The 20,009-nt window shown below is 38.8% G+C and overlaps 2 protein-coding genes across 4 annotated transcripts; one reads left to right on the forward strand and one right to left on the reverse strand.

The window, feature by feature from the left end:
- The first annotated feature begins 285 nt into the window (after positions 1-285).
- On the forward strand, positions 286-8,488 carry LOC108671976. The gene is made up of 11 exons (XM_018159581.2): positions 286-447; positions 868-947; positions 1,366-2,790; positions 3,090-3,249; positions 3,461-3,543; positions 4,493-4,636; positions 5,084-5,166; positions 5,828-5,962; positions 6,645-6,821; positions 7,142-7,347; positions 7,552-8,488. The coding sequence occupies exons 2-11, from the start codon at positions 883-885 to the stop codon at positions 7,759-7,761; spliced, it is 2,688 nt and encodes an 895-aa protein (XP_018015070.1). The 5' UTR covers positions 286-447; positions 868-882; the 3' UTR covers positions 7,762-8,488.
- On the reverse strand, positions 8,008-19,632 carry LOC108671978 (diphthine--ammonia ligase). 3 transcript variants are annotated; one of them, XM_047885091.1, is made up of 15 exons: positions 19,605-19,632; positions 16,918-17,046; positions 16,533-16,723; positions 16,053-16,132; positions 15,543-15,726; positions 14,487-14,578; positions 13,821-13,899; positions 13,430-13,629; positions 13,015-13,103; positions 12,597-12,763; positions 10,765-10,887; positions 10,212-10,379; positions 9,439-9,598; positions 8,933-9,022; positions 8,008-8,650 (listed from the first exon to the last, which is right to left on the reverse strand). In XM_047885091.1, the coding sequence occupies exons 2-15, from the start codon at positions 17,033-17,035 to the stop codon at positions 8,322-8,324; spliced, it is 2,070 nt and encodes a 689-aa protein (XP_047741047.1). In that variant the 5' UTR covers positions 17,036-17,046; positions 19,605-19,632; the 3' UTR covers positions 8,008-8,321. The 3 variants fall into 3 exon arrangements, with proteins under 3 accessions (XP_047741047.1, XP_018015071.1, XP_047741046.1); XM_018159582.2 differs by lacking the exon at positions 19,605-19,632 and adding an exon at positions 19,197-19,313; XM_047885090.1 differs by lacking the exon at positions 19,605-19,632 and having other exon boundaries at positions 16,918-17,124.
- Between the last annotated feature and the right edge of the window lie 377 nt (positions 19,633-20,009).

The raw sequence follows: 20,009 nt of genomic DNA on the forward strand, positions 1-20,009 counted from the left end.
ATGCAAAGCCCATATGATCTTTTTCTCGGTTTCAAACATAAATTAGCCTATCGTTTTTCTCCCTGATACCGGCGTATGACCATTTCTATTATTCCGTAGCGTTGCATTCCCAGAACAAAGCAATCCAACAGAGTCAGAATTAACCCTCCTCAATACGAGCGCCTCGTAGCAATATTCAGCTTTATTGGCAGCAGGAAATTCATACCTTTTGCATAAGAAGAAACAATATTTTATAGTTGTTTGTTGAGGAGAGATATGAAAGTCTACTTTGTTGTGTCCCTCCGACACGCAGGAGTTACCCACTGTAATAAGCTTAAGTTGTGTTAAGAACAACGGAGAAGATGTGACAGGAAACCTCTCAAATGACAAGCATGGCCTCCACCATGTAGCTTGGTGCAGTCCGCGGCAGTTGAATCCAAGTGTTACTGGTGACCAGGTGTTGATCACGTAAGCAATGGTCGCTCTGTCAGAGATTGACATGACCACGATTTACACGATATAAATGTTCGTCAAATGTCTGGTTGTTGCAAAATTTTAATATTAAGCTTCAAGGTTTCACTCTTCCTGTAACATTAGTAAAAATAAGAGAAATGGGCCAAAAAGTAAAAGAAATTTTGCGACATGAAAGATCATTAAAATTTTCAACTTCACCTTAACTAAAAAGGATGCTTCAAGAAATTCGAGAATTTTATGACAAAAATGCAGATTAGACAGCATTCCATGAAATGTGAAAAAAGTGAAAATGTAAGCGCATTCACTTTTTGCCCTTGACGTTTTGATAACTGATTACAAATAAAAATACAACTGTTTGAAGGCCCCAGCTAAACTGTATTGACTGCCATATGTAAAGAACTTATTTCTTTCAAGTCCAGAACAAGAGCAATGGAATACCGCACCTTCTGGCTGGCTTTCATCATGAGTGTTTTTATGCTGCCAGTGATGGCAAGGTAAGCTCGCTGTTTACAAGACTTCTTATTAAATTGTTCTAATAGCCTCCATAGTACCTGCAAGCAAATAGTGCTGTAATAATACCCAAAAACAAGTTGTTTTAATTAGCAATAGCCTCCATAGTAATTTCAAGCCAGAATGGGCGTGGTCGTCTTTTAAAAACAGTGTTCTAACAAGCATTAGTCATTCAAGTTTTCGTGAAAAACGGTTTAAGTTAATTCGATCGAGTACGGTTCTACTTTTCACTTTAGGATATTCTATAAGTTACGTCATATTCTATTAAATCTGAAATTCGTGTCAGTAGAATGCAGGACATAGGACTTGTCGGCGATTTTATGCTGCAAGATAATTAGGTTTGATGCTTTGCATGTAGCTTATTGAGTGCATTGAAGCACAAATTTCGACTTATGGTTTCAGGGGCCAACAAAGTCACATCCTAGAGCCTCAGCTTCAAATCGGACCTGTGTCTAAACATCGGTCAAATTTGCCACTGAAAAACGACGGAAAAAAGAATTGGCATCCGAAATTTCAGTCAAAAATTCATCCGACGACCAAAACGTACAGCGCGCAAAATGAACATCGCAGCAAACATGCAAATAGAAGAGGATTTCGCAAACGTGCCATGGAAGACTCCTACGTATCAGAGGCAGTTCGACGTGCCCAAGGTATGAGCCGGTCACTGCAGCAAGAGAGTAAGTGGAGAATTCACGACATACCAGTGGAGCAACTCAGAAACGCGCCTGAAATTGATTACTCGTATTTCACTTCACTTGACGAATATAGTGACGCTGTCATCATGAGCGCATCTCAAGAAGAGATTTTCAATGACGTCGAACCAACTCAGTCGTCTAAATTTAGTTTCTCAGAATACCACGCAGGTAGCGAGGTCCATAAGATGGAACAAATTATCCCGGAGCCAATACCCGAATCAATAACCCCGCCCGAAACTGAAACGAAAACTTTATTCACACCAGAAACGACAATGACCCGTGAAACTGCTCCGAGAATTCTCAACTTACCTGACATGAGAATTCCGCCAGTAACTGAAGAGGAAGCCCCACACGGAGACCGACCGAGGACAGATTTTCATGATAGAGCACATTACCAACCCTCGTCAAGGTTGACACTCGTCAGAGAAAACACCGATAAACTTTATGGACAAAACTTGGTCGTGTTCGGACACATAGATAATCGTAATTTTATCACTACGATTGAAAACTGCTCATCTTATACGAGAGTCGATCTCTTCTCTAGGTACAGTATGACAGAAATTGCTGACACATTTCAGCTCAATCCTTTAGGGCAACTAGTCTTATATTTCAATATGATGGAAGTAAATGTTGCAAACTACGATATAGCGTTAGAACGAATCAAACGAATTCTAGATCATTTTACTATGACATATCAAGGACTCGCATTTTACAGCGTCCTTCATAGCAACGAAGGTTCAAATCCTGATTTGTATAAAAAAGATACCGATTTTCACTGGAAGCTCAACGACGCAGTTATGGCTTACTGTTCCATGGACTACCCTCGGTGTCATATTGTACCTGATCTAAGTACAATAATGAATGGCCTCAGCGCATCTTACGTTAAAGACAAAACTCTCGACGAATATGACGCCAAGACCTACGATCAGAAGCATTGTTTAGAGAAGGCTTGCGCCGACCGGGGAATAGTTTTGGAGAGCCGTCCCACGCTTTCGGATTTACGTCCCGAGGTACAACTTCAGAAATTCAGTGAAGTATTTTGTCAAGTGTCGTATCATCGCGTAGTGGAATTCACCAGCAAATTACCGGGGCAAAGTGACTTCTCTCAAGACGCAACTACTCCACTTCCTCGGTATGCCATTACTCGTATATAACATTTGTCTCATCGCAAATCTTGGATGTTGAAGCGTAACTGAACATTTCTATTTTGTTTCAGTAATATTTTATTTCTACTCCTGTCGTACATTTTTATGCTCCAGGTAAAATAAAAATCTCCCCTTTTAAAAAATAGCAAGCAATTTTTAAAAAAATTTCCGCTTATGATGTTTCCACCTGAAGTTTGTGATTTCCTGTTTTTTTCAACTTCATACTTAGTAATTGTTTTGATCATTGTTTTAATACGAACAAGATCCATATTCTTAACTTGTGCAGTCGCTCAAGTGACCAGGTGGGACTCGTGCTGAACGACATCCTGCCTCTTGACCTGAAGCAATACGACAAAAACCAACCGCCACGTTTTGATGGCCAGGCCACTATTGTATACTTTCACGTGACCGTGCTTTCCGTCGACTCCATCAATGAGGAATCCATGGTAAATGACAGATGTATTAAAAATTTTTTTCGCACGATTCATCACATAATATTGAAACCTTTCTCATTGGGCCTTGGAAAGTGGAATTTTATGAGAAAAATGTGAAATTAGGAGAGATATGGGAGTTATGGATGAATATGAGATGAATTAAAATCTACATTAAAAATTATGCAACGGAGCATCATTCATGTTTCTGTATCATCTTCATCAGACTTATGTGACGGACATCTTCTTGGGCCAGAGTTGGCGGGATCACAGACTGCGTCTGCCAGAGAACATGACTGAGGAATACAGGCAAGGATTGGGCTTACTTGATTATACTCATTGTTGTTGATGCTCACTGCACTGGTTGATGATGCTCACTGTACTGGTTGATGATACTCACTGCACTGGTTGATGATGCTCACTGTACTAGTTGATGATACTCACTGTACTGGTTGATGATACTCACTGTACTAGTTGATGATACTCACTGTACTGGTTGATGATACTCACTGTACTGGTTGATGATACTCACTGTGCTGGTTGATGATACTCACTGCACTGGTTGATGATACTCACTGCACTGGTTGATGATACTCACTGCACTGGTTGATGATACTCACTGCACTGGTTGATGATACTTACTGTAATGGTTGTTTTCGAAATTAAGCAAGTTTTGTGGTAGTTGTCACTCATCGGATGAATTTATCTCTTGCAAAAGTTTGCTTGAATAAAATACTAAACTATGGCTCCAATTCCTTTGCTTTCATTTCATTTTCATCGATAGCACTACTGAAGTACTAACATATTGAATACCTGGAACGTCTTAACCTGTAATGTCTTATGCATGTGCCGTGTCGAAATCGCGGAATTGACGATTCTATGGAATCGGCAGCCACTTGGCCGAATCTGTAGAATAAGCATTTCTTTACTAAAGGAATCTGGGGTTAGGTCAGTCAGCCAAGTTCTTGTTTTAAATATTTAAATATAAAGGAACTTGACCTAACCTTTCCTAACGATAACTCTCAATTTATGTTCTAACTCTAACGTCCGATTTTCTGAATCAGCAACGAAATTCTGATTCTACAGATTCGGCAAACTGACTGCCGATTCCATAGAATCGGCTATTCCGCGATTTCGGCACGACATATTCATCCCCAATTCCATTTTCAATTCATGGTATAAAGAAATGAGAATGGGGATTTTAAAACTCTTCTTTATTCTATTCTTCATAAAAGCAAACTATACGTGATTCTATAAGGATCCTGGACGTGGAGTGGTTGCACAACATGTGGCGCCCTGACTGCTTCTTCAAGAACGCCAAGCGGGTTACGTTCCACGAGATGTCCGTGCCCAACCATTACCTGTGGCTCTTCAACGACAAAACATTATTGTACATGGCCAAGTAAGCCGTAATAAATGCATGAACCTATCAAAGAGCTCATGTCGGACAGCTAATCTATTGTTTTGTTTTACATACGTGAATCTTTTTAGTCATTCCTTGAACAATAACGTCTTTAACTTCCATTTCTTCAGTAGTTCAGTGTTATGAACTGAACCGTATACGTACCGCCGTATGTCACTCTCCGGAAACATAACTTTCAACTGAAATAATACGATAACTATTGAGTGTATCGACCTGAGGACATTTGTACGCAACAGTGAGCATTTTAAAGTTGTCGCACGTGGCGGCAACCATCAGTGCAAGCTATTTTTCGCTCACTATAACGTATCTGTTTTGGGAAGTAGACTTGTGACAATGTTGCTCCGGTTACTCATGTCAGCCTGTCAGGCGGTAGAGCTAGGGTTAATAATCAGTTTTGAGTACAAACAGATTTAATACATTTTGCAGACTAACGCTGGTGCTGTCTTGTGCGATGAAGTTTGAAGCTTACCCACATGACACGCAAATCTGCTCCATGATGATTGAGAGCCGTGAGTGATGATGAACAGTTACACACAGAAGGAATGAATATATATTCTGTGGAATGGTGTGTATATTCATGTATAGAATGGTGTACGTATTTCTATAGCGAGGTTTCTAAACAAAATTTCTATAGCGGTATGTCTACCAATCAAAAAAGCGGAACGGGCCTTTTGCCCTCCGATGACCGTGTTTAAAATAATATTACCTTCGATGCAACTTAGCACTGAAGAGCAATGGCCGAACGAAGTAAGTTTAATACTTCGTTAATGAAAGTAACGCATCTCAACACTAATATCATTAACACTAGTATCATTGTTGGAGTTTTTCTACACTAATATCATTAAAGGCGTGAAATTCAACCGTAGACAAAGGGTGAGAAAAAATGTATTGTACAATGTACAGGGTACGGCAAAGAATAGGAGTCCCAGATCACGGGTCCTGAATTTTGAATTCACGTTCCTGATTGTCAGTAGAGAGAACATCACGCGTTAATATAAGTCAAATTCTTTGGCGGCCGCGCTTCCAAATTAAGGCTCAATTTGACTTCTATCTATGCGATTATTTAAAAAATGATTGAAAAAAATTAATTTGGTCTATAAAGGGGATAATAAATGACAAAAATTATAGTGTAATTGCTAAACGTACGCCTTAAACCACAATTTGTTACAGTGTCGCACACAACCCACGACCTCGTCTTCAAGTGGAACGAAACAGACCCTCTGGTGGTGAACCCGGACATCGAACTGCCACAGCTCGACATATCGCGCAACAAAACCGAGGATTGCACTTTGAATTATTCAACAGGTCAGACTTTACTTAAAAAAATTGATAAATCCGATAATTCAAGAGCAAATTCTGCTAAAACAAAAATTTTGCTGCGAAAAGCAACAAAATTCTGTAGCTGATGGCAGTCAGAGAGAAGTCAGAGAGCCCTTTAACGTTAACTAATCGCCTAATCAATAAAAACGTTTTTTCATCTCGATAACTAAAAATTTTTCGTTAACTAAGTCGTTACCGAATATTTAGTATTTATTCAAATGAATAAGTACTGTAAAGTCAAATCCTTCATGTTCAATGCAGGAAATTATTCCTAAATACCCTAACGTGCGAATAAAAGCCTCATGAGTTCATTACTTCAAAGCAGCCAACAACATTTTAAAATCATAGTCTATTAAGACGTTTGTTCTACTCCGTCGTTGAAAGCTTAACGATTTTTAGCAAATTGCTCCAAACAAAGAACACCCTTACGAAAATCTTCGCAGAACATAAGAGTGGCGCACCATTAAATACACTAGAATATTTCAAATCCAATATGACGTTAACCGCTGCATTAAACAGACCTCTACTAGAAGCGATCAACTCGTAGAGGCAGTACAAACGTACACTTTTTATCAATAGTGTTCTTTTAATTGGTTGGAAATCAAAACGATTGTAATCGGTAAAGATTCCATCCACTAGAAATGTCAAGATTATTTTACTTTTGCAGGCAACTTCACATGCTTGGCGGTTGTTTTTAACCTGCGAAGACGTCTTGGCTACCATCTCTTCCATACGTACGTGCCATCAGCACTGACTGTGGTCATGTCATGGATATCGTTCTGGATCAAGCCAGAGGCCATTCCCGCTAGAGTTACTCTGGGCGTCACTTCGCTTCTCACGTTAGGTGCGAACGTTGGGGTAATGAGACTGAGGGAGAATGTAAGGTTAAGAATGAATCGAGAAGTCGTGTTATAGGTAGATTGTAGAACATAGCTGTACCTAAGGGTTCGTCCACTGATAATAAAGCTTTATCGTCGATGTAACTAGGGATTCTCAAATTATTTGCACGACGTTTCCGTCGTGGTGTCATAAATAAGTTTAAGAAATTATACAGTTTATGTAATATTTCCTGGTACTAGAAATGATAGACAGGTAAAAGTAAACTAACTGTGCGCAGTGAAAACAAATCTACGGTAAACTGGAATAATGGTATTATTGTGGCAGCGACGCAGAATCAGCAGTCGCAGTCATCGCTCCCCCCGGTGAGTTACATCAAAGCTATCGACGTGTGGATGTCGTCGTGCACCGTATTTGTGTTCGCCTCTCTGCTTCAGTTCGGCGTCGTTAATCACTTCATGAACGACGAACCCATCACCAAAGACATCACGGGCTACTCAGTCGAGGACCTTCCAGCCTATGATGATCGCAAGGTAAAGCCTGAATTAACCTCTCCCTTATGCTCATTTTAATCTAATCGAATAGCATCATACTTGTGTGCGAACAACGTGTCAACGTTCTCGCATCATTGCAATACACAAGACATTTAAGCGCTCAATACACCAAAAATATATCCTACTCCCAAAATCAATATGTTAGCAATACTCGAGTCAAGTGACGTTTCATATTTTATACAGGCATCAGAGGACGCGGAATTGACGGGCAGAAGCCACAGCCGCAGTCGCAGCCGCATGAGGGGGCGGAGCCCCAGCGTGCCCCAGTATGTGGTGACCCGCTGCTCCGGCAAGGACATAGCGATCTATATCGACAGGTTCTCGCGGTACTTCTTCCCAATCGCCTTCATGATAGTCAATATCTCTTACTGGACCGTCTATGGCTTCATATGACGTCATTTAGGCGATGACAAAATGGATCATTAATCTATAAAATTAACCATCTTGGTTATCCTGCAGTAGCCCAACTGTGCGAATTGAAGTAGAAGGAATGTAGTTCACATTTCCACAGAAAGGGTTTCATTTCACAGAAGGGGTTAAGGTTTCAGTCCCACAGAAACCCAATTTCTGATGCGAGGGCGAGTTAAAAATAATGTGACATGGATGACATCGCATCGATATGAAATAAATAAAACAAACTTTGAGCAACTAAATGAAATTTATTTACTAAAGCTTTAACCATTCTGAGCTTTTTCAAAAATGCAGGAGAAAACAAAAACGAAACAAAATATTATAGATAACCTACTAGACTTTTTGAGACTATCAACAATTTTTTGCAATGTTCCTCTGACATGTTTATCTTATTTTCATCACTTTACTGTCAGCATTTCACAGATCTGAATTGACGAAGTGTAGGAAGCTTCATGCAGAAAGTATCGAATCAACTAGCACACTTCACGATGAAACGCCAAGTATTTACAAAAGTTTGGCGTTAATCAGCACCTGTAAATTATTCAAGCGGAGGCGACAACAACTGGAGTTAAAGTGTTAATGACAACAGCAGCGACACTCTGGCCGTGGCTGCCGATGGCCGTAACAGGCACTGCGCTGAGGGCCAGGCGCGGCCCGTCGCAGCTGCTCGTCGCGTTGGCGCTCGTGACTGCGGCAGCGACGGCGTCTGCTACGCCGCCGGGCAGACGAGCGGCTGCGAAGTATAGCGTCACGCTGAGCAGCTCAGTCGAGTTGCTGCTGACGGATGTCATTATTTCATTGACTGCCACGCCCAGGAAATCCAGTAACAGCTCGACGCATACGGGCTCTGATGGATGACCTTCAGCCCCATCTGATGAATAAGAAATAGCGAGAGGTTGAAAACAGGCATTAAAATTAGGAAAATCATAAATGGTGATGATAGAAGTTGAGACGGAAGTTCAAGCAATAAAATCGTATTCAGAAAATGACTGGTTGCTAAACAACTGATAATAAAACGGTGAGCATATTTTTCATTCCATTCCGTATTCTGTAGATTTCCTCCATGTTAGTAATAGAACAAACGTAAGAAATTACAATAGACTGAATAGAGTTTGCGCTTATAACCAAGTGAGAAGTGACCACTTAAACCCACCAAGAGTAGCGATGAGGGCGGCAGCCCGAGGTATGGCCATGCACTGCAGGCTGACGGCCCATCCCTTCAGCGAATACTGCTTCGTCGACACTGTTATGCAAAAAAATGCTGGAATATTGAATTCTTTCGAAGACGTTGAGAAAAACTTTAGAGATATTTGGAACAGAATTTAAATGAGCTGCAGATGGATACATTATTGATAGGGCATGTCATGCACATGTTTTTGTAACATTATAGTTGCGCTCTCAGCGCTCCATGTCAGAAAACTACTTCAATGTGCAAGCAAACAGGGTCGCATTGTAAAGTTGCTATAAGTGATCAATCACGTTAACTTTTTACGTTTTTATCGAGTACATAAATGGATGAACGCTTTTTCATCCCGTGAATAAAAAGGTATCGATAATCAAGCGTCTGTTTCACGAATATAAAAATATTCATTTCTCCTTTAGTTTCTTGTATCTCCAAAAAAAACTTCTCTTCTAAAGGTAGAAATAAGGCAAACGTACGTTGGTAGGAAGCAGCGAGGGCGTTAGCGGCGCAGTGCAGTTCAATGTCGGCGTCTTTAGGCAGCCGCTGCACGACGACATGAAGCAGTGGACAGCGCAGCCCCTGCAGGCCAGGCTCTGAGCAGTGACTTGCCTCGACGCTCTTACTGTAGCAAATGACCTGAACAAACGCAACATGAGTTATCTATAAATACTATTAAATCTTAGATAAAAAGTCTTGTCGCTAAACCAACACCACACGAGAAATTTCATAATACCATTAATGTCCATATAAGAAAATAATATCGCAAGGAACGTCATCAAGCATTAGAATGCATAATTGATTGACTCGGCAAAAAATCTATATAATTCAATAATAATCGAGACTGGGACATAAGCAATATATTCACACTAAAGTATCGTGAGAGAAAATAGTGGAAGAAAAGATCTTGTTTACAACCAGTGGGTCTTAGCCATTATAGTTGGCTAACTAGGAGCCTTCCTTGCAGCAAATTCTGGATGCTTATGCTGACGACAAACAGGATTAAGTGTAGTAGTAGTAGTAGTAGTAGAAGATTTACTAGCGCTTCAGAGGATTCAGTGTGATGAGAAAGAAAACATGAATTTATATCATCAATACCAGTCCGGAAAATAATAGTTCATAAGTAGATGGTCGAAAGTAATCGAGTTTTGGACGGAAGAACGATATTCACAAGAAAGTATAATAGTAGTGCATCGCTGTAAAAAGTAAGGGACAATTAATGTTATTCCCGAAAGAATGATGACAAAGGAACCTGCAACAGGAGATTCCGTGGCGTGTCAGACGTCTTGAAGACGCAGCAGAGCAGACGGTCGATGTGGCGCAGGGCGAGGGCGGCCTGCTTGGCACCACCTCCCTCGATCACGTCTAGAGTTCCTCCCACCAGACCAATCATGCCCGCCAACGACACGTGGCTTCCAACCTGCATACCAATTTGAGGTAGTGGTCCGTGCATAATTATCAGTTATACGCTAAACAAATGTAATCACATATGTCTGTGATCATTCCGTCATATCAGTTATATATAGAAGAAATACAATCAAATAGTTGGTGTTGTTATTATTCTACGAGGCGATGGTCTTAGCGTCAGGTTCAATTGCACTTTGAGATCACGTTACACATTGCTAGAGATCACATTGCACCACCACTGCACTATCGGTTAGAAATTGAACCAAATTTTTATAGTCATGAACTCATTTTATCACAGCTATCTTGTTATGAAGTGATTATGTTTAGTACCAATATTCGTAAACTGCAAAAAAACAAGAACTCGCGCCCTCTCCTACGAGAAAGCAAAACTCCTTCACCTTGACTGCCTGGCTGTAGGGCCCGATGTTGGCAGGCGCCCAGTGAGACACGGACTGTACGTGTAGAACTTGACGAGGTGAGGAGTCGGTCTTCTCCCCATGACTGTACCCCAAAACTTCCAACTGTTAAACACAACAAAACACAATAATATGCGTTTAAAGACAACACTTCTAAAGAATCCAGTGTCTCCGATGTTACACATGTTCAATGAATTTCTAATTTTATTATCAAATATTAAAAAAATCAATTTCAAATTTTATTTTTACAATTTAAAAAAATTTTAATTTTTCAAAATTATTTATTCTGTCAATTGATACATGCATTGTCTCTGACTTTACAAAAGTGTGCAAAATTTCAGATCGATTGGACAGGTAGAAGTGTGTTAAATATCGATTATAAGATGTGTGTAGCAGATAAATTTATTTTTACAACACTTCTCTTTAACTTCACTTCTTGTCTGTCTGTCTGCTACAAATCTTGTAATCGAAATTTAATACACTTCTACTTATCCTATCGATCTGAAATTTGGCACACTTGTGTAAAGTTGGAGACAATGCATGGATCAAATGTCAAAATAAATTATTTTAAAAATTAATTTTTTTTTCAAAATTACAAAAATTGAAAAAATAATTTTGTCAGCTCCAAATCTTGTAACTGATATTTGACACGCTTTTACCTGTTTAATTGATCTGAAATTTTGCACACTTGTGTGAAGTCGGAGGCAATGCATGAATCAATTGACAGAATAAATAATTTTGAAAAAATGTATAAATTAAAAAAAATTTGAAAAATTACCTTTTATAATATTCGAAAATAAAATGAGAAATTCATTGTACATCTTTAACATTGGAGACACTGGATTCTTTAGAAGTGTTGTCTTTAAAAAGTAATTTTTAAACGTATATTATTTTTTAATTTGTTCAATTTCATACATAAAATTTTTTAAATTTTCAAAATTATTTATTCTGTCAATTGATTCATGCATTGTCTCCAACTTTACGCAAGTGTCCAAAATTTCAGATCGATTGGACAAGTAGAAGTGTGTTAAATATTGATTATAAGATTTGTAGCAGACAAACAAACAAGAAGTGAAGTTAAAGAGAAGTGTTGTAAAAATGAAGCGTCGTAAAAAGATGCTGACTGTATACTGATAAAATGCTGATGCTTTTCTTAAATAGTATTGCGGAGAGTAAAAAGATAGCAAATGAGATGACTAGCAAGATAGCACAATTTACTCAACTCTCACATTACGATCAACAGGGCGATGAGTGTTACTAAAGCTCGGCAACATAAATTCAATCAAGGGCCGTATACTATCAGAAATAGTTAAGAGTTTGCAACTCCGCCAGCCAATTACCGAAGGCTTTTCACACTAAAATTATCAATCACAGTCAAGAATTCGGCTTCTACGTGTAAAATTTGGTTTTGATAGTACGGCATCCCGGAGGTGTATTAGTTTAGCCACAAACGTAATTAGGTGTTGCAATGAGCTCAGATAAACTCAACTTTCACAGCTCCATCTAAATCCAAGTCCTCTTCCTTCTTCATACAGAAATATTGAAGAATAATAATCATAAATAACTTCAGGGATGACAATGTAACAGAGTATGACGTTGTTAAATCAGCACTATTATATACAACAACCAATAGGTCATCTCTTCTGCAACTCGCCTTCTTGTATCACGTTATTGACGCTCATTGTGAAAAAAAAAAAAAAAACGATTCAAGAATAAGAAACTAAAAAGATGAATTAAACAATCTAAACAAGTCAGAGAAAAAGAAATACCTCACAGGAATGAGGTTGCGACAGTTGCATTGTTTTACAGCGCACCTGACACTCGCTGGATATGCAGGACTGCACGCACGCGCGCACGGGAGGGTTGTGGCCGAAATGTTTCTTGTAGGCAGCGTTGAACTGCGCGTATGTGGCCAGGGACCGCACGAAGGCGCGCACCTCGCACGCCTCCGCCAAGGAGAGGCCGTGTGTCGCGAGGTCATCTGCCAGGGCAATGGCTGAATTAGCCCCACAGAAATATAATGACGATAAATTAACGTTATCATGGTGCCAAATGAGAGTTCGATAAATTGGCTCCAAAAAATATGGAATGACTCTTTGAAAGGAAAATCGAACGAAGTTGAAAGTTGATGTGTAATAAGACTTCAATATAAATGAATTGTTTGGGTAAATAATAGCAATATGGAGAGTTAAAGTAAAATATAATTAGTACTTGGTAATTAAATAAATTTACCAGTCATCTGCCTGAGGACTTCATCAACACAGCTACCTGCATAGCTGCTGGCCACCCACCAGCCTCCAGCGCTCACCACCACACAGGGTCTGCCCATTACCATCACCAACATTACTTTAGCTGCATACATTCCCTATAGAAAAGCCTAGGTTAAGTTGGTTACATGGAATATTATAGCGCGACACCAAACCATGCAATCTGTGACGTAGCCAACAAAATAGGGGCAAGAATTGTTAACCACCTAATCCAAAAGTACTCAATCAAAACCAGAGTGATTATCCCAAACTGGATAACAGGATTCAATTTTTTATACCAGTTCGCGGCTAATGTGTTCATGCTATATCCAACCAAGAAACAGAGACGGAATAAGCTATTACAAACAAATGTAAATATTCTAAAATGCATTGTTTCTCACCCAGAAGAAGATCTCTGGTCGGGTCTCAGGAGCTTGTTTATGTTGGACTGCACGACAGGAGCCTCGCTAAGCGTTGCCACGTCCACCACGTCAGCAGCAGGAGCCTCAGACAACTCAAGACGCAGGATCTCCTCCACGAAGTGCAACGGGCCTGGCACGCCTGCAGCCACTACACGCTCCTCCATGCTCTTCCCGTGAAGCTAACGTACAAGCATAATCAGAGACAATGTATGGGCACTTGCATCACGAGTCTACATAATATGAAAGTTTTCAGCAATTTGCTTTAGCCTTAAATTGAAATTAACAACACAAAGGTTCAGATTCTCATGTTTTCAAGCGGACTATTGTGAAAATGATTAGTTTAATTGGTGGAATGAACCGCTTAGCTGACCTGCTTGTCCTGGAACGATAGCTGCTCCAGCACCATGTAGCCAACATCACCGGTCTCCTTCACCAGACGATTGCGGTCTCTGCAACACAGGCAGCAAACAAACATTGCTGGGGCAAGCCGTACTCAACAATGTAAGTCAATAATAATACATAAAAACGTTCATATTAGTCTGTCAATAAAAAATAAAACTTAACACAACCTCCCACTCTGAATTGAAATCATGAGCTATGGAACACAAATATTTCAAGAAAAATGTAGAAAAACAATTTTAAAAATGACCCCACTCGCAAATAGATAGTACTATATACTCGTTGAAAAAATTGGTGCTGTATATAATGGATATTATTTATGAACCCAGGGTTTAGAAATATAATCAAGCTTGCTTAGTTATAATCATCCTCTTGCATCCATATAGGTTCCTCCACTAGCTGCTAAAAAATAAGGTTAATTTTGTTGCGTACAAGGTTAGAAAATTTATTTAGAGACAATGCAGTGGTTAGCGAGGCGTTAAGATTCTAGCTGGTAAATTATATACTATGTTTCTTCAAAGCATGACGTCAATTCTCTACAAAGAAAATATACAAGTGGCATTAATGAGGCTGGCATTCATTTAGTAATGCGAGATGCCCATTCAGTTCATCAGGAAAACTTGATTTCTTTGCTCACATTTGAATGCGTTTTTCATACAGCGGGCAGTCGGTGGTAAAGGTTTCAAATTCGCCACCTTCGCCACACACATGTAAATCGAACTTAGAATTCTGAAGAGAGAATATCAAATCCACAGATAACAATGAAATTAATTATTTCAAACAATCATACAATTAAAATAGACAAGGTCTTAGCAATAACAGTCGCAAGTAATTTTAATATAAAACTGAAAAATGTTAATTTTTTGTTACATTAAAAAAAATTCACTTCAATCAAGGCCGATTAAAATAGGACCGATTCAAGTTCAATGAAACCCGTGTTGGAAATCCAGTAAAGTGGAGAAACTAGTTCAAATTTCAAAAGAACCAAAATAATTTTGACATGTAAGGGAGGAAGGAGACAGCACAAGGATCAGAATTATGCACTCTCAAAGCCTCACCTGTTTCCTGTTATCAGCTATATAACGTCAACTTTGACATCTTATCACGAATCAAAAGAGATGCCTACATTTGAGATAACTAAATAACATTAACTTTAACTTCTTATCACGCATCAGAGAGATGCCTACATTTGAGATTAACAAATCAATATCTATACTAGTGCATTACTTTATGAACATTTTAAAACTTGCTCAATAAAACTCAATAATAAATAACTCAATTAAAAATTACTGATAATAATAATTTATGCACTAAAACTTACTTACAATTCAAGAAATGAAGATGAAGAAATATTTTATGTGAAGCCATTACCAGGGCCCATTCAAATTTCATTGAAGCTTTAATTGCAGGTAAGAATCAACCAGATTAAATTTCACTGATTTCATGAATATGGAGTGAAAAGTGAATGACTGGATTAACCAAGTGAAATAGATGAGAAGATAGTGTTGAGGTCAAGAAAGGAATGGAAATAAGTATGCTGACCAGCAGCAACCGTGTTGTATGAAGCTGCTGCAGAGGTGTTGTATGAAGCTGCTGCACAGTTAAAAAAAAAATGATAATAAAGAAGCTGACCAGCTGCAGAGGTGTTGTATGAAGCTGCTGCACAGTTAATAATAATAATAAAGAAGCTGACCAGCTGCAGCAGGGTTGGATGAAGCTGCTGCAGAGTTTGCCCGCAGTGTTGCTCAGGGAGCAGGCCAGCCCCAGCAACTTTGATGAGCACGGCCTCTACGTCACACTTCAACATCTCGGATAAAAGTTCCTTCTGCTCACGCTGCCATAAGTATGAGTAACACACCAACCCAAGGCGCACACACCTGAAGATATGAACTATGTTTGGAAAATATTGATGACAGGTTAAGAACTTTGTTCCTGGGTATTCATTACCTCATTTAAAAATCCAAGTGACTCATAATAAATGAAAAATAATAGGAAAAGAAAGTTAAAATAAGTGAAATACCAAAAAATTGTTATATATGATTGAATTTCAATACAGAACTGGACATTTTAATACACAATTTAGCCTTTTAGGCGCTCAAATTTATACACAGCAATGGAGATAATTAAAATAACAGGTGAAAAGAATAAAGAATAAGTAAAAAAAGCAATGCAACCAATGTAAATTTTATCCTGTATTGCTCACACATTTTCCACTCTAACTCTTTGGTAGTCGGAGAGGATAGCACCCACACTCACGCCATCAACGCCTCCCTCAACACCTTCCTGGGGATGGCAATAAGAAACTCAGCAATTCACATTCTAGTACGCGTATATTTACATAGTAATTCTATAAAATATTAATAGACACAAAATCATAAAAAGCTAACATTTATTGCATGAACACATAAAAAAATTGCACAAAAATGGCCCTGAAATGAAGCAAGTCATTTAGTAATGGATATAATTTGTGAAATGGGAAGAACTTCATACAACAAAGTTATTTCATTGCACAAAGACTACAAGCATTAAGTTAGAACCAGTACCTAGCAGGATAGCAGGATGAGGATAATGAATGAAATGGTAGTTATTTCTCAACAGTCAATTGGTAACACAGTTATTGAAAATATACTATTTAATTTTGTATCAATATAAGAATAAAAACAGGAGAGAGTTGAGAAAATACCTTGACAGATTTCAGAAGAGCATAGAGGTCTTCAACCTCATCATCAGCAATGGGTTGAGTATAATTAGCAGCAGTGTTGACAGACTTGCCCTCAATGGTGCGAGTGTAGATAGGAATACTGCCCATTGCCTTGGCTATACGCCACACATTATTCACACCCACACTTTGGTACATGTGGCTGTTGCTTTCCTCTGCACAAAAAATAATTAATAAGTTAAGTATGATACTTACATACATAAATATTTATATATATTGATAAGAACTACGAAACACCATGAAGCAAAATTCTGGTAAAATATGATAATTCATTCTCATAAAATTCCTTGAAACAAGACTGCATACATATGCTCATATAATAATATTATTTTCCAATAACTTTACTCACCAATCCCAGGTGCAGGTAAAAGTGTGGCCAATGCAACAGCTTTATGCCCAGCAGCAATACACTGCATGAGGGCATAGCAGCTGTCTTTGCCACCTGAAAGCAAGCCAACAACACGCATTGTTTCACAATCTGAAAAAAAGTAAATAGGTTTTAGCCAGTTACCTAAAACATTCAAGTTTAAAACTAAATGGTTAAATGTGCCAAAAAAAATGATCTGTGTCACCACTGAGGAGTGAGGATACCAGTGTATTTAAGCAATTGGGGATAGTGTAGACTATGGTCATGCAGTAAGTCAATTATCAGTGCTCCTGCTTGAATAAAAATAATGGTGCAAATTACAGAAGCAGAAATTTATAATTTTGTAAATTTCTACTAACAATTGGGAAACAATTAGGTTCCAAAGCTGGCCAAATTTAAGGGTGAAATAATAATAATATATATAAAGTTTCAGATGACATTGAGACCATCCATTTATTCTGCCACCTGAGACAAGCTTGCAACCAAACCAGGTCTCAAAGCATTACAATCAAGCAACTTTATTTCAAAATCCGCAATTAATTCAATAGGCTCTGTGAGACCCTTGACAACCATGTCAAACCTCAAACTATATGCAGCAATGGCCCCAGCAAAAAGCAGGGGTGTTCTTGAAGAATCTGGTGTAATCTATAAATTTTGCTTTGGAGAAGGTTGCTGACTCCTGCATTATTTGAACTTCAGGAGAGAAGCTGGAGTCCCATAGTGGCAATTCAGAGATTTTTAAAAATCAGTTTCATTTAAAATTTCCTCATCTACTCAATATTTTAATTAATTTCTTATGTATGATATTGCTGGTACTCCAAGATACTTACTAGTCTACTTATAGGACTCAAAATTCAAAAATGAACTTGAGCCTTGAGGCTGAGGAACTGGGAAGGGCAACAAAATATGTTCTCCTCTGCCACTATTTGAGTAACTAGGTACTACAACATTGAGCAGTCATTTATCCTGCCACCTGAGCAAATCTTGAAGGTTTGCAACAATACCTGGCATTACCTGCTGACCTCATGAAGCATTACAATCAAGCAACTTCCTCTCAAAATTGCAATGAATTCAATAGGCTTGGTGACACACTTGACATGAAACTCAATGAGACTGTCACTTGCACTGTGCTGGAGCATTGGAGGAACCCACCACAGGCCACCACCCACCAGCATCGTCATCTTGCAGTGGCCACTGGCCAGACTTCATGTCTTCATCCAATTGACAATAACTGAAGCCCTTATCAAAATCCTTATCTCTATGCCATAGGCAAAGTGAGTCTATGGATTGGACTTCAGCTATCCATCTCATAACTACCAGATTCCAGGCTTTGAGAAATTGAGATTGTTCTAGAGTTATTTCCATGGTACCAATTTTCTTGTTGTTAAAAAACTACTTTTTCAAACAATTATTATGATTAAGAGATTAACTAATGTCATCTGTACATCTGAAGAACATTCTTTGACTTTGACCCTGAACAATTACATCACATCATCACCCATGTTTAAACAAGCTTATTCTGCCATCTGATTCTAATTACTATTCAATTGTAATCTAATACAAGTTTGCATTTTATACAATATATATATATATATATACAATTTTCATGACATATGACTTATGGCCATGGGCCTTCAAAGTTCAATCTAGGGTCTAGGCTATGATTCTCAGTCTCACTCACTCACTGCACCTGTGGGATCTTCAGCATCTTCCTCTCAAACCTCAATCCTCAGGCTCTGCAGTCAGTGGTTTATTGTTACTATTTTTTAGTATTTTATATCATGAATACCCCTTGGAGCTGCTGAGCTTTAGGCTTGGCCCTTGCTACACCCTCTACACAGCTACTGTGACCTGTGTTTAATGTGTTACAATGAATTAGTCTACTCTACACTTTACACTCTGTCTGTGACTCGGTTTCTGTGGCAATGTGGGTAGGTGGGTAATCACAGTGACAATATCATCTCATCAAATGTCAATATGACAAATGACAATACCTACCGGCATAGTGACAAAGCACAGATTTTTCAGAATCAGTTCATTTTTAATTTCCTCATTTACTTCAGATTTATACCAATTTCTTATGTATAATAATGCTGGTATCCAGGATACTTTACTTGTCTACTTATAGGACTCAAAAATGAACTTGAGGGAGAGTCTAAAAACTCTCTGCTTTGCCACTGTGCCTACCGGCTACCTAACAACCAAGGGCTAGGCCACTAGGGAAACTTGCAACTTGGTTTACACCTGGTTTTAGAACTTACTTCTATTCAAATCACAAATACTTCAATATTTCTTGAGAAAATGTAATAAAAGTTTCTCAACTTATAAATAAACATATTCAGAAACAACAGGAACAGCCACAGCCACAGTGTCAATGCGGCAACAAAACGCTGATCACTAGACTAGTGATCAGTATTCAGCAAGATCCCTCTGCCTGTGAATCAAAGGAGCCCTTGTAAGTTGTAGTTGAAGCCTTGCGCTTGTCGAGATTCATATAAACGGTCCTTGTAACATTGCAGACAGAGACAGGGACGGTCACACACTAAATAGTTTAATTTAGAATCGGAATTAGCAAACAATTAACTTTGTATTTACGTGCGATCATGCGATGTCTGCACGCAGTTCTTGAATTTCAACTTAATATGGATGAGCTCAATTTATATTCTTACTGCAAAGCTGTTATACAGGCTAACAGGCCGGGCCGCCGGAGCTGCGCAGCCGTAGACCAGACATTAACTCTCAAATCAGCTCTGGATGTTGTCATCCTGGCACGGTGACGGCACCTAAGGAAGAAATGCTTGTATTGGGCAACGCTGGCCTCTCGCATGTTACGGCATGTATCCGGCCAGGCCGACATACCGTAACCTAATTGCTCGACCGGTCCCCCTTTCAAGGATCCTGAATTCTGATGCCGCACAGCTGTTGATAGAAACATGGAAAGAAATACCGAAGTAAAAACACTTAAATTTTTCAGGATAAGCTGCTAGAGTAATATACGTAATATACGTAATACTCTTGAATATGGTAGAAAGAGATATATAGGTTTATTTAAAATTCCTACATAATCTAAAAAT

The sequence above is a fragment of the Hyalella azteca genome, unplaced genomic scaffold (genome assembly GCF_000764305.2).
Source record: "Hyalella azteca isolate HAZT.00-mixed unplaced genomic scaffold, Hazt_2.0.2 contig16900, whole genome shotgun sequence".
In the NCBI taxonomy this organism is placed as follows: domain Eukaryota; kingdom Metazoa; phylum Arthropoda; class Malacostraca; order Amphipoda; family Hyalellidae; genus Hyalella; species Hyalella azteca.

Bases quoted from the DNA above. Each gene is read 5' to 3' on its own strand.
- LOC108671976 (XM_018159581.2), top strand. From the start codon at position 883: ATGGAATACCGCACCTTCTGGCTGGCTTTCATCATGAGTGTTTTTATG. The intron at 948-1,365 runs GTAAGCTCGCTG...TTATGGTTTCAG, and splicing joins ATGCTGCCAGTGATGGCAAG to GGGCCAACAAAGTCACATCC. The intron at 3,250-3,460 runs GTAAATGACAGA...CATCTTCATCAG, and splicing joins CCATCAATGAGGAATCCATG to ACTTATGTGACGGACATCTT.
- LOC108671978 (XM_047885091.1), bottom strand. From the start codon at position 17,035: ATGCGTGTTGTTGGCTTGCTTTCAGGTGGCAAAGACAGCTGCTATGCC. The intron at 16,133-16,532 runs GTATTTTCTCAA...TGCCATCCCCAG, and splicing joins CTCTTCTGAAATCTGTCAAG to GAAGGTGTTGAGGGAGGCGT. The intron at 13,630-13,820 runs GTCAGCTAAGCG...CTTGTACGTTAG, and splicing joins TATCGTTCCAGGACAAGCAG to CTTCACGGGAAGAGCATGGA.